Source organism: Anabrus simplex, chromosome 7, assembly GCF_040414725.1.
Source record: "Anabrus simplex isolate iqAnaSimp1 chromosome 7, ASM4041472v1, whole genome shotgun sequence".
NCBI lineage: Eukaryota > Metazoa > Arthropoda > Insecta > Orthoptera > Tettigoniidae > Anabrus > Anabrus simplex.
This window is the reverse complement of record NC_090271.1, coordinates 34,274,303-34,288,450: the sequence shown is the minus strand read 5'-3', so window position 1 is coordinate 34,288,450 and position 14,148 is coordinate 34,274,303. Positions and strand designations below refer to the sequence as shown.

The following is a 14,148-nucleotide window of genomic DNA, read 5'->3' as shown; positions in this document are numbered from 1 at the left end:
TCAGTACTATAATATGCAATATTTTTTAATTACATTACTACATTACTAACTAGGGACTAGTTTCAGCCTTGGCAGGCCATCCTCAGCCTTAATGTAATACATCTAATAAACTAAACAAATGTACAAACACACAATTGACATTAAAATCTGGGATGAACTATGATAAAATTTGAAGAAAAAAAAGGCTTGCATACCGCTAACACCATTCAAGTAGATTTGGTGATTGATGATTTGACTACAGAATCAACATTTACCAGTTCCCATTTTGCAATTGAAATTGTAATGATTATCAGTGATGGAACTAACAATTCTATGAATATTAATGCAAGAAAGAGTCTGGATGATGAGCATACTCCAGATGCCAAGAATTTAGAGCCTAATTTATTTTTCAAATTTTACACATAGTTCATCCCAGATTTTAATGTCAATTGTGTGTTTGTACATTTGTTTTTATGTCAATCATGTGTTTGTACATTTTTTTAGTTATTAGATGTATTACATTAAGGCTGAAGATGGCCAGCCAAGGCTGAAACTAGTCCCTAGTTTAGTAATGTACCGTAATTCAATAATATTGCATAATATAGTAATGAAAAGGTGGACCATTATGACATTAATTTAATAATTATTATTGTGATCACAATTCAATATGGATCAAAACCATGAAGTTTATATCCTATGATTAATTTTTTATCAACATAATCTTGCAAATTCTGGGTACCACCTCATATGAACTGATGACCATAACAGTTATTACATACATGACTTGATTTGTGACTTGTTCTTTTCCATTATTCACAACATTCAAGTGTAGAACTGAAATGAGTAATACATTTTCACCTGATAATATAATGTTGTTTTTTCATGTGTCTGCAGGGTGAGAATAATGTGAGGGTGCTTAATGTGGCAATGGTGAATGGATACTCCATCATTACCTATCAGCGACCTCTGCGAGCTAGTGACAAATTCGATCTCCCTATTTGGACCACTGGGAGTCAACCAGTCATCTGGGCCATTGGACCACTCAACTCTCGATATGAGGTGTCATACCACCACACTGTCCACAGAGGTAAGATCAATTCTGCTTATATCTCCTCAGCTAATTTCACCAACATGCATATATCTATTTAACCCAATGGACTAAAGAAGCAAAAGATAGTAATTGCCACGCATTCTAGGCCATAGGTCCAACAATTATTAAGATTAAATATCTATAAATGTCTTCTGCATTGTTAATTTTATTGTTAATCATTCACTTTGTGTTGCTAAAGTAAGATTTGAATCACTGAAATTTGGAAATTTGTGAAAATGCAAAGATTAATAATAATAATAATAATAATAATAATAATAATAATAATAATAATAATAATAATAATAATAATAATAATAATAATGAAGAAGGAGAAGAAGAAGAAGAAGAAGAAGAAGAAGAAGAAGAATAAGAAGGAGAAGAAGAAAACCTACAACCTGTTTTCCAGTCATTGACCGGGTCAGGCATGGAATGAATGAAGCAGATATAGGCTATTAGTATGATGAGGTCGCCACTCCCAAAGTGATTTATTAATGACTGATAGATGCTATGAAATGAGAATGGAGAGTGTTGCTGGAATGAAAGACGACAGGGAAAACCGGAGTACCCGGAGAAAAACCTGTCCCGCCTCCACTTTGTCCAGCACAAATCTCACATGGAGTGATCGGGATTTGAACCACGGTATCCAGCGGTGAGAGGCCGACGTGCTGCCATCTGAGCCACGGAGGCTCCGCAATAATAATAATACCATATTATTATATATTTCTTCCTCTTCTTTCTTCGTTATGCCCATTCAAAGAGCGCGTTTCAACTTGTTCGTTGACCTGATGGTTTGCACCTTATTATCCTCCCAAAATCTCTTTATGAATGCACTGTGTTGTATCTTACGTTCAGTGGACCACTTCCTACCAGTTTTCTTTTTAGACCGGGCGAGTTGGCTGTGCGGTTAGAGGCGCGCGGCTGTGAGCTTGCATCGGGGAGATAGTAGGTTCGAATCCCACTGTCGTCAGCCCTGAGATAGTTTTCCGTGGTTTCCCATTTTCACACCAGGCAAATGCTGGGGCTGTACCTTAATTAAGGCCATGGCCGCTTTCTTCCAACTCCTAGGCCTTTCCTATCCCATCGTCGCCATAAGACCTATCTGTGTCTGTGCAACGTAAAGCCAATAGCAAAAAAAAAAAAAAATTCCTTTTAGACTTCTCCTCGAATGTGTGCTTGGCTACTATTGTGCTAAAATCTCCACGATCTTCTATGATGTCGCCCGTGATGTTCATTTCTTGGAGGTCGGCCTTAGTTTCTTCTAGCCATTTTATTTTCATCTTCTTTGATTTGATTACTTGAAATAATCTTTTGGTGAGTCTGTTGCTATCCATTCTATAGATATGGCCATAGAATTCAGGGCATCTCTTGTGTACGGCATCAGTGAACCTGTCAGTTAATGAGTAGAGGTCCGCTGTTCTCCTCTTAATCCACATTACATTTTCTCTCATAGGATTATACATTTTCTGGATAATTTTCTTTTCTTGTTTTTATTTTCTTTAATTTTAGAGTGACCTCCAAGGGTTTTTGAGGCGTATAAAGCTTCTAACTGTCTTGTAATGTGGTAATTTTGCATTACGTGATATGACTCTCTTGTTGTAGTAATTCCACGTTAGTCTGTATGCCTTATGGAGTTTAGTGGCTCTTTCTATTTATTTATTTATTTATTTATTTATTTATTTATTTATTTATAACTTATCTAAAATACATTTGCAAATGAGTAGTGGGATATTATACGTTATCTTATTTACACCTGCAAAGCACTTAATGTGCTTGTCTATCGGTGTTGTTTCATATTTTAATACATTGTTGCAATCCTTGCTGTTTACAACATTAATAAGGTTTGTACATATACATTGGAATAATTAGCATGGTAACTTCATCCTGTGGTGTGGGTTTTTATCAATCCCTGAAAGTTGTTATGGTTACAGTATGTCGGGCAGAATATGTATCAATGCACAACAATTTGTAACGAGTTTGATTATATACCCAGGTGCGACTATTTAAAGATATAACAAAAGGCAATCCAATTGGAAGCAAACTGCGATTAATGAGGTGTCCGAGAAGGGAACAAGGAAAATAAGTGCAACATTTAAACAAAATAGTATATTCTTTCCACTAAAAACATAACCAAATAAACTCAATATTTCACAGTGTTGAAAATACAGCAACAACATTTGAATGAAAATGACATAATTACAACAGTGTCCTAGACAATTTACACAGGATTTACGTGAAACAATAAAAAAGGATCTTGCAAATTTCCAAACCTCAGCCTAACAAGGAGAGAGAACATCATATGAACAGAATAAAAGGGTAAAGCATGTAACAAAGAAGGTCAGGAAGGAATGGGGCAGGATCACAACACATAACCATGTGAAGAGCCAGAGATTTTTCAGAGTTCACTTGCTAAAGTCCTGGCCCACATTCGATCATTCAAGCATCACCACTCAATGCATAATTTGAATGCCTTTGTTTTGTTTAAAAAGATATACTGAAGTTAAAATACTCATATATAATTTAAACTGCCCATGCCATGAAGTTAAAGTTATGCCCGCATGATAAAGTCCACTGGGCAAATAATAATAATAATAATAATAATAGAGCCTATACAGTATCATGTCTATAAGTACGGGCTGTGAAAGCATTAATGGCAATAATAATAATAATAATAATAATAATAATAATAATAATAATAATAATAATAATAATAATAATAATAATAATAATAATGATAATAATAATAATAACAACACTCTGTTGCTCACCCAATATTGAAGAAAGAGAAGTAGAGTTTCCCAGGAAACTACTGGGAACTCGTAGGACGACCCTCCAACCTCACTCGGTGTCAGTGGTGGACAGAAGACCGATCAGTCAGGGGGAGAATTTATAGGGCGAAAGAAAGTTTGTGAAGCACACAGGTCTTCGAGAAACAACACATAGTGACGTGACGAGTGACGTAAGTCAGTGGTAGTTCAGTACGTAGCGACGTGTTGAGCAAGTCGGGTGATGTGCGAAGCAGCAGCGGGCATACAAGGCAAATACAGTAGAGACAATACGTGACACGTCCAGATTTAGCCTTGTTAAAATGGGAGACAAGTCACAAGTGGCACTCCTAGTGGCGTGACCTGAAAATTTGCGCTAAATTCAAATATCAATGGAAATATATATACAGAAATGGATAAATAAATTACTTCTAGAAAGAAAGTGTTACTAAGATATTAACTTCAAAGTTAATAAAGCAATTCTGGATAAATGAATGAAGAATTATTTAACAGGTTATTATTTAAAGACTGAAATTAGACATATAATCAAGATGTGAATTGGACTGCTGTGAAAGGGCTTGATCTTTCATTTATGCATTACTTTTTTAGCTTTAGCATTTCTGCCTGAATGTTCACGGCTAGATTTGTCTTTTTTCTCATTTAAAAGCATTGTATCATCACATTAAAACACTTGTCAACAAAATATCATCACATTTCTTACACACATGATTCAATGAATTTACATTTAAGAGCTGGACAATTTTCCTTTTAACTTGAAGCCTACTAACAGAAAGAAAATCTATAAATTTAGCTTCAAAAACATTCAAACTTTCCCTATAAGCAATACTTGCCATAATGCCATTACATTAGGGTAAAGCAAATTTGCCTCATCATATTTTTTCAAAAAAATATGTACATTTCTTAAATCACCCATATTTTCTTCAGTGCTAGATAACGCATTACGGCATTCCAAATGGGGTAACTTGGAACACAACCAGCCACACACATATGCATATGTATTTTCCTGAATTAAATCAAACCCACAGATCACACCTACAACACCATATTGGTATTGAAGGTTAACTGCTGCACTATACAATAAAATAAGCTTATTATATTTTAAGCCAGTTAAAATGTGGGTCGCGCAGGTCAGAAGTTTAGGAAGTACTATAAAAATCTCTTTGTAACTGGAAGAACATATATGCAAACACAATATTTACTTACGTTTTCCTATCACGAGACAAACGGAAGAAAGACCGCGAATCCTTCTGCACTTCATAGTTATTGCAGCCAAACACACCACATATCTTTCCACTCATATTGAGAGGAGATATAAAGGAATGAATCGCACTAGTATTTACTTACGTCAACTTAAAGCAAACGCATAAATAATGCCAAAAACTTCACAAACAAATAGACGTGCTCTTATGACAGAATCAGTAACTCTCAGGTCACTCCGCTAGATAGAGCTCTAATCGCTGTCCCTCGATATCTCGCAGAGTGCTGCATATTGTCTCTACTGGATTTGTACGAGGTCAAGTAAGTGAGTGCTAGTTACAAATTATCTTTCAAAATAGATAAGTCTATGGTACATTTTTCATTCATGAGCAAATATTTAAACTGTAATTTTATTTTCTGTAATCCATAGTTTCACATGTTTTTTTAATTGATATTTTGTTCTCAAGTGTGTCAATTCTGAAGGCAACTTCTTCAAAAATTTAGGAAGAACAAATTGTACTGTTCTGAATCCATATTTCCTTTTTATGACACAGAGAAAATCTTATTACATATCATAAGAGATTCTCTGCAAATTATACAGCTTCATTTATACTTGAAATCGTAATCTCTTTGTGACGAATTTTCGAGAAAAGATATGCTCACCCTCACTGGAGGACAGATGATTTATTTTTTAATAAATCTTACTGCCTTGTTATTGAAATGAATGAAAATCCACAGCTGGTTCAGGAATGGAATGAATGAAGCCCCATCTAGCGTGAGAATAGGAACTGTGCCGGCTGCTGAAGCCTGTTGCACTCCTCTGGGGCAATGATTATGACTGACAGATGAAATGAAATGATAATGGAGAGTGTTGCTGGAATGAAATATGACAGGAAAAATCAGATTACCCGGAAAAAGCTCTGTCCCTCCTCCGCTTTGTCCAACACAAATCTCACATGGAGTGACCGGGATTTGAATCACGGAACCCAGCGGTGAGGCCGGCGTGCTGCTGCCTGAGCCATGGAGGCTCACCACTTTATTATTATTATTATTATTATTATTATTATTATTATTATTATTATTATTATTATTATTATTATTATTATTATTATTATTATTCGTTTTACATTCTACTAACAACTTTATTGCTGAGAAAAATAATGTTCTGTCAAAACATCACATACCACATATTCACAAACATTTGTTTTATTTGTGCTCAATGAATATTTCTTCCATTCCTTATCTATAACCAACAGGACAATGGGAAAGTGCCTTAGAAACTGTCTATAACACTTTCAAATCGAATTTCAGATGATGTTTTTATCGACTTCACTCGGTCACCAAAGTGGAATTGTCCCCTGCCTGAAGTGGATAACGCTTACGAGGAGACATCTGTGCCCTCCACCCCAGCACCTGTTTCCAGGAGGAGACCAACCAGACCTTCTACAACTCTAAACTCTGAAGAAGTTACTGTTGCACCACAAAGAGTAAGCACTCTTGCACATGCTATGCTTCCATTGAATATGGTATAGCTTCTTCAAAGGTTGATTAAAAAGTAAGGTTACAAAGCCTGTAGTGAAACATGTACATTCTATTTCACACAACCAGTACAGCCAACTGATAGTGCAAACATCAGGTTATTTTTCAACATAGTCTCCATATCGGTTTATGCACTTGTCACTTCATGGGATGTGTCTGAATATTCCTTTCTGGTAAAAATCCTGTCCTTGCCACGTAGTCGCAAAGTGTTTCACCTCCTCATCATAAGCCGTGATGTGATCCTCCTGTCATCCTGAATCAGCTCCTCCACATGAGCTATGTTCAGATCTGTTGATGCCATGCTGGGTAGGCCACTGCGATGCTCGTCAGTGAGCAACAGGTAGAGCAACAGAGGGAAGATGTGGAACAGAGAACTGTTGCTGAGATGTGTGGAAGTAGGAGGAAGGAAAAAGGTAGGAAAGGGAATAGAGTAGAGGATAGGAACAGGTGGAACAGGATCAAGGGAGGAGGAAGTAGCTTCTGCAGCTATCAGGAAAGATAGGGCTGACCAGGAGGGGAGGGGATCAAATGATGTGGGTAGGGTTGAGGCTCCGGTCATGGGGAATTCCATCATTAAACATGTAGGGAAAGTGTATGGAGGAAAGGGAACCAGGGTAGAGTGTTATCCAGGAATTAGGTTGAGGCAGATGCTGAGAAAAGTAGAAGAGAAGGAGGAGGGGAAGGAGAAAGTGGTAGTGTTTCACATTGGTACCAACAACATAAGGCAAGCTGATATAAGTACCAACATAGTTGGAGATGTGTGGGATCTGGTAAATGCAGCACAGATGAAATTTAAGAAAGCGGAGATTGTTACCAGTGGAATTCTGTGTAGGAGGGATACTGACTGCAGGGTGATAGGGGATTTAAATGAGACTATGGAGAGGGTATGTGGGAAACTGGGTGTGAAATTTCTAGATCCTAATGGGTGGGTAAGAGATAGGGATCTGCGCTCAGATGGCTTTCACTTAAACCGCAGTGTTACATATAAGTTAGGAAATTTGTTTGGAAGGGTAATAGGGAGGCACATTCGGGGAAACGGGGTTGTCTAGGGAGCGCTGATAAGGGTACAGAGATTTGGAAGTCAAGTAGGGATGACATAAAAATGTTAGTGTTGAACTGTAGAAGTATTGTAAAGAAAGGAATAGAATTACATAATTTAATAGATATATATTTACCAGGTATTGTAATAGGAGTTGAATCATGGCTGAGAAATGTTATAATGGATGCAGAAATTTTCTCACAGAACTGGAGTGTGTTACATGCTATAAACCTCATTATTGGTCCGTATATAAAATTTACAGTTCAAAAATAATAAAGGTGTTCACTAATCCACCTATTCAATACTTTATTTCCACTTAAAGTGGTTAACACTAGGTGGATTAGTGAACACCTTTATTATTTTTGAACTGTAGTGTGTAGCGTAGAGATAGGATAGGAATGGTGGGAGGGGGGGTATTCATTTTGGTGAAAGAAGAATTTGTAAGCTACGAAAAAGTTAAAGATGAGAAACATGAAATTCTAGGTGTAAGGCTCATTTCTAAACATAATAGGCAACTTGATGTCTTTGGAGTGTACAGACCGGGAAAGGATAGCGCTGACATGGATTCAGAATTATTTGATAATAAGCTATGTGGGAAAAGACATGGAAAGGAATGTGACTGTAGCGGGAGATCTGAATTTAACTAATGTCAATTGAGAAAGAAATGCGAATGACAGTAAGCATGACCAACAAATGGCAAATAAGCTAATATGGGAAGGACAGCTGATTCAGAAAGTGACAGAACCAACTAGAGGGAAAAATATCCTGAACGTGGTGCTGATGAAACCAGATGAGCTCTACAGAGAAACCAAAGTAATAGTTGGTATTAGTGATCATGAAGATGTTTATGTCATAGTCAAAAATAAATGTGATAGAAAGGAAGGTCTTAAAAGTAGGACTAGTAGGCAGTACCATATGGCTGATAAAGCAGGCAAAAGGCAGTTTTTAAAAAGTAATTATGATCAGCGTAAAATGGTAATTAAGAATATAAACAGACTCTGGGATGGGTTTAAAGCAATTGTTGAGGAATAGGAATGTGAAAAAAGGTTTGTACATTTAAAGGTAGTAAGGAATGGTAAAGACCCGCCTTATTATAATAGAGAAATAAAGAGACTAAGAAGGAGGTGCAGACTGGAAAGAAATAGAGTTAGAAATGGCTGTGGAAGTAAGGAGAAATTGAAGGAACTTACTAGGAAATTGAATCTAGCAAAGAAGGCAGCTAAGGATAACATGATGGCAAGCATAGTTGGCAGTCATACAAATTTTAGTGAAAAATGGAAGGGTATGTATAGGTACTTTAAGGCTGAAACAAGTATCAAGAAGGACATTGCAGGAATAATTAATGAACAAGGAGAGTGTGTATGTGAGGATCTTCAAAAGGCAGAAGTATTCAGTCAGCAGTATGTAAAGATTGTTGTTTGTATGAAGGAGCCATACCAAATGAATGGAGAGTCGCTATAGTAGCCCCTGTGTATAAAGGGGTAATAGACATGAAGCTGAAAACTGCAGGCAAGCAAGTTTGACATGCATTGCATGTAAGCTTTGGGAAAGCATGCTTTTTGATTATATTAGACATGTTGGCAAAATGAATAACTGGTTTGATAGAAGGCAGTTTGGGTTTAGGAAAGGTTATTCCACTGAAGCTCAACTTGAAGGATTCCAGCAAGATATTGCAGGAGGTCAAATGGACTGTATCACGATTGACCTATCTGAGGAATTTGATAGGACAGATCAACGGAGACTTCTAGCAAAATTGAGTGACAAAAGAGTGACTGAATGGGTGGCTACATTTCTAGAAAATAGAACTCAGAGAATTTTTTTTTTTTTTTTTTTTTTTTGCTAGGGGCTTTACGTCGCGCCGACACAGATAGGTCTTATGGCGACGATCAGAGAATTAGTGTAGGAGAAACCTTATCTGAAAGCAAAGGTCAAAAGTGGAAGGTAAAGGCTTCCACCATTGTTAACCTCGGCACGTGATGGGGTAGAGTGGTTAGCTCTACGCCCGGCCGCCTTTGCCCCCAGGAATTAACCTGATATTCACTTTTGGTGTAGGCTGAGTGAACCTCAGGGCCATATGCACCTCCGGAAGTGGAAATCTCGTTTCTTAAATTTTATGACTTTCTGACGGGGATACGAACCCACGTCCTTTGGGGCAAACCGAGCACGCCTTTACCGCCTCGGCCAGGCAGCCCCTGAAGCCTTATCTGACCCTGTAATAATTAAGAGGGGAATTCCCCAAGGCAGTATTATTGGACCTTTATTTTTTTCTTATATATATATCAATGATATGAGTAGAGAAGTGGAATCAGAGATAAAGGCTTTTTGCAGATGATGTTATTCGGTACAGAATAATAAATAAGTTAAAAGATTGTGAGCAACCGGAAAATGACCTCAATAATATTGTTAGATGGACAGTAGGCAATGGCATGATGATAAACGGGGTTAAAAGTCAGGTTGTTATTATGGTTTTCCATGGTTTCCCATTTTCACACCAGGCAAATGCTGGGGCTGTACCTTAATTAAGGCCACGGCCGCTTCCTTCCAACTCCTAGGCCTTTCCTATCCTATCGTCGCCATAAGACCTATCTGTGTCGGTGCGACGTAAAGTCCCTAGCAAAAAAAAAGTCAGGTTGTGAGTTTCACAAATAGGAAAAGTCCTCTCAGTTTTAATTACTGCGTTGATGGGGTGAAAGTTCCTTTTGGGGATCATTGTAAGTATCTGGGTGTTAATATAAGGAAAGATCTTCATTGGGGTAATCACATAAATGGGATTGTAAATAAAGGTTACAGATCTCTGCACATGGTTATGAGGATGTTTAGGGGTTGTAGTAAGGATGTAAAGGAGAGGACATATAAGTCTCTGGTAAGACCCCAACTAGAGTATGGTTCCAGTATATGGGACCCTCACCAGGTTTACTTGATTCAAGAACTGGAAAAAATCCAAAGAAAAGCAGCTCGATTTGTTCTGGGTGATTTCCGACAAAAGAGTAGCGTTACAAAAATGTTGCAAAATTTGGGCTGGGAAGAACTGGGAGAAAGAAGACAAGCTGCTCAACTAATAGGTGGGGTAATAAATATACTCCTATTGTAAACTAAGTGAGATCGCTCTTTTCAATACAGAACAAAAATGAGAGTGATGGTTTGTAAGTGGTATGTTCCGAGCTGTCAGCGGAGAAATGGCGTGGAATGACACATTAGTAGACGAATAAGTTTGAGTGGCGTCTATAAAAGTAGAGGCGTGCGGCTGTGAGCTTGCATCCGGGAGATAGTAGGTTCGAATCCCACTATCGGCAACCCTGAAAATGGTTTTCCGTGGTTTCCCATTTTCACACCAGGCAAATGCTGGGGCTGTACCTTAATTAAGGCCATGGCCACTTCCTTCCAACTCCTAGGCCTTTCCTATCCCATCATAGCCATAAGACCTATCTGTGTCGGTGTGACGTAAAGCCCCTAGCAACAAAAATTTAAAAAAAAAAAAAAAGTAGGAAAGATCACAACATGAAGATAAAGTTGGAATTCAAAAGGACAAATTGGGGCAAATATTCATTTATGGGAAGGGGAGTTAGGGATTGGAATAACTTACCAAGGGAGATGTTCAATAAATTTCCAATGTCATTGAAATCATTTAAGAAAAGGCTAGGAAAGCAACAGATAGGGAAAAGTCATCCTTGTCTGATGCTATTTGGTATTGTTCTAGGTCTCCTTCTAAGTATTCTCCCTTCAACAGTCTGGCTCCATGGCTAAATGTTTAGCTTGCTGGCCTTTGGACATAGGGGTCCCGGGTTCGATTCCCGGCAGGGTCGGGAATTTTATCCATAATTTGTTAATTCCGCTGGTACGGGGGTTGTGTGTATGTGTCGTCCTCATCATCATTTATCCACATCATGACGTGCAGGTCACCTTTGGGCGTCAATTGAAAAGACCTGCACCTGGCGAGCCGAAGTCCTCGGACGCTCCCGTCACTTAAAGCCATACTGTACGTCATTTCATTCCCTTCATTACAATTGCACCAATTGGAGTTTCTCATCAGGCGGCTGATCTGATATCAACGAGGCCAAATCTCTTGTATTATAAAAAGTATTTCTTCATTCTTCCTCCTTTCTGTGCAAGATACTGTATTTGCAATGTTGCCAGCACCACATCTCAAATGCTCTTAACCTATCCTTCTCAGTCTTTCTGACGGTCCATGTTTCCGAGCTCCATACATATGTCTTAATAAAACTCTTCAGTGTTGTTAACAACATGGTTTTAGGTGTCAGTAGACTTTACATTTTATTAAATGGTTGTTTCACCTGTACTATCTGGGTACAATTTCCTTCTGACACCTTCCATCCAATGTAATGAGACTGCCTAGACAAGCAAATGATTTTACTTGCTCTGGCTTTTCACCTTCTAACCAGATATCAGCATTCTGATTATGATCATGATTTCATTTCACAACTTTGGTTTACTTTTTATTAATTTTCATATTAAAGATTTGCTTCAACTTCTCATTGATAAGTCCTAAGGCCATGTTCCTATTCTTCAATTAGAGCTATGTCATCAGCAAATATTAATGTGATCAACATCATCATCTGCCATGTTAATTTTTTATGACGGTGTAGTATAACAACATTTTGTGACAAAATACATACAGTTTTAGTGATTGTAACTCAAGATTTAATACTCTGCACTTAGCAAACAACTTCAAGCAGCAGACGTGGTACTCGTCCCCCTGCCACTCCAGCACCAGCTCCGAAGACCGGCGCCTGGGAAATTCCCCCCATACAGTGCTATGAACCAGAGGATGGAGTCTTCTATGCTCAAATGGGACCCACTGGTGGCAAGCATGGTTACTCAGCCATAACAGGTACGCATGCAGCAAGCAGAATTCTTATTTAGGAGTTTTAAGCCATTTTTTAATAACTGTCCTCCTCTACTTTGGTTATTTCTTTACCATTCATGGTAGTGTGGTTTCTTTATAACACTACTATTATATCACATACATGAACAATGAAAAAGTTAACTTCGTATCTCATTGTTCCAGCAAGCAAAAAGCCAAAAATATGTTTGAATCAATATTTTTTAAAGTCATCATTTTTACTATTTGTATGTTTCGAGGGTTTTAGTACCTACATCAATAGAGGTATTATTAATTCATAAAAGAGTGTTAATAATATTATTAGTTTGCTGGTAATGTGAAAACAAATACAGTTGGCAATGCTGTTTGACTGGGACTAGTTGCTGAGTTAAGAATAAAATACTGTCGTGTTGTGGTAAATTGAATTTCTTCTGGTTTGCATTCTAATACCAACTGGTAGATTCAATATTGTGAGAAGATGACTGTTTCTGTAAAAAAAACAAGGAATGAACCAAGAAATAAGAAAATCAATTTTGCAGTCAGTAGGTTTTTCTACTATCAGTACTGATTCTCTCATGTTAAACTTGACTACCTTAAAGCATTCAATATGATCAACAGGGTATATTGCCACAAAGTGTTTATGGCAATTCATCGAGAACCTGCCTCTTCATGAATAAGACTTAACTGCTCAGCAGGACATACACCAATAAAACAGAAATGGATGCGAGATGAAACGTGCCATTTTATGTAGAATTTTCCAGCTGACCTACAAACCGTTATGTGACTGACAGTGATTGAAAAAGACTAATTTCTCATTTCCATTCATAGAGTGAGTTGGCTGTGTGGTTAGAGTCGCGTAGCTGTGAGCTTGCTTTTTGGGAGATGGTGCATTCGAATCCCACTGTTGGCAGCCCTCAAGATGGATTTCTGTAGTTTCCCATTTTCACATCAGGCAAGTTCACCCCTGCATGACCCAAATTGCACAGCTAACTCACAGTTCAAACTTATCCAAATTCCTCTTTCCAATGATGCTGTTTCTGTAAAAACAAGGAACGAACCAAGAAATAAGAGAAACCATTTTGCAAACTATTTTGAAAACATTTGGTAATTTTTGAAATTTTGTACACATGTAACTTCTGCCCTAAGTGGTGGTGTTGGTGGTGATTATTGTTTTAAGAGGAAGTATAACTAGGCAACCATCCTCTGTATGGAAGGGAACCGACACTTTGAAGAATGACAAGGGCCACAAAGGATGTGAAAATGAAAGACTCTCTATCCCTCGAATGTTCTAATAGCATTGGTGTCAGAAAAGAACAAGAATTACCAAGCTTGATAGCTGCAGTTGCTTAAGTGCGGCCGGTATCCAGTATTCAGGAGATAGTAGGTTTGAACCCCACTGTCTGCAGCCCTGAAGATGGTTTTCCATGGTTTCCCATTTTCACACCAGGCAAATGCTGGGGCTGTACCTTAATTAAGGCCACGGCCGCTTCCCTCCCACTCCTAGCCCTTCCCTGTCCCATCGCCGCCATAAGACCTACCTGTGTCGGTACGACGTAAAGCAACTAGCAAAAAAAAAAAAAAAAATTGACCAAGGGAGGTCGGATAGAATAGATAAAAGTGAGGAGCCAGGCACAGGTAAGTGGAAGCAATGCCAACTAAGCTAAGGGCCCAATGGTCACCA

General features: G+C 38.0%; 1 protein-coding gene across 1 annotated transcript in view; it reads left to right on the top strand.

Annotated features, from left to right (window-relative positions):
- The window catches only part of LOC136877674 (protein Skeletor, isoforms D/E-like), a 152,170-nt gene that overhangs the window by 123,516 nt on the left and 14,506 nt on the right, over positions 1–14,148 (top strand). The window contains exons 10-12 of the mRNA XM_068228700.1: positions 880–1,066; positions 6,361–6,536; positions 12,305–12,476. Coding sequence (XP_068084801.1) covers positions 880–1,066; positions 6,361–6,536; positions 12,305–12,476 — 535 coding nt within the window. The remainder of the gene's footprint in view (positions 1–879; positions 1,067–6,360; positions 6,537–12,304; positions 12,477–14,148) is intronic.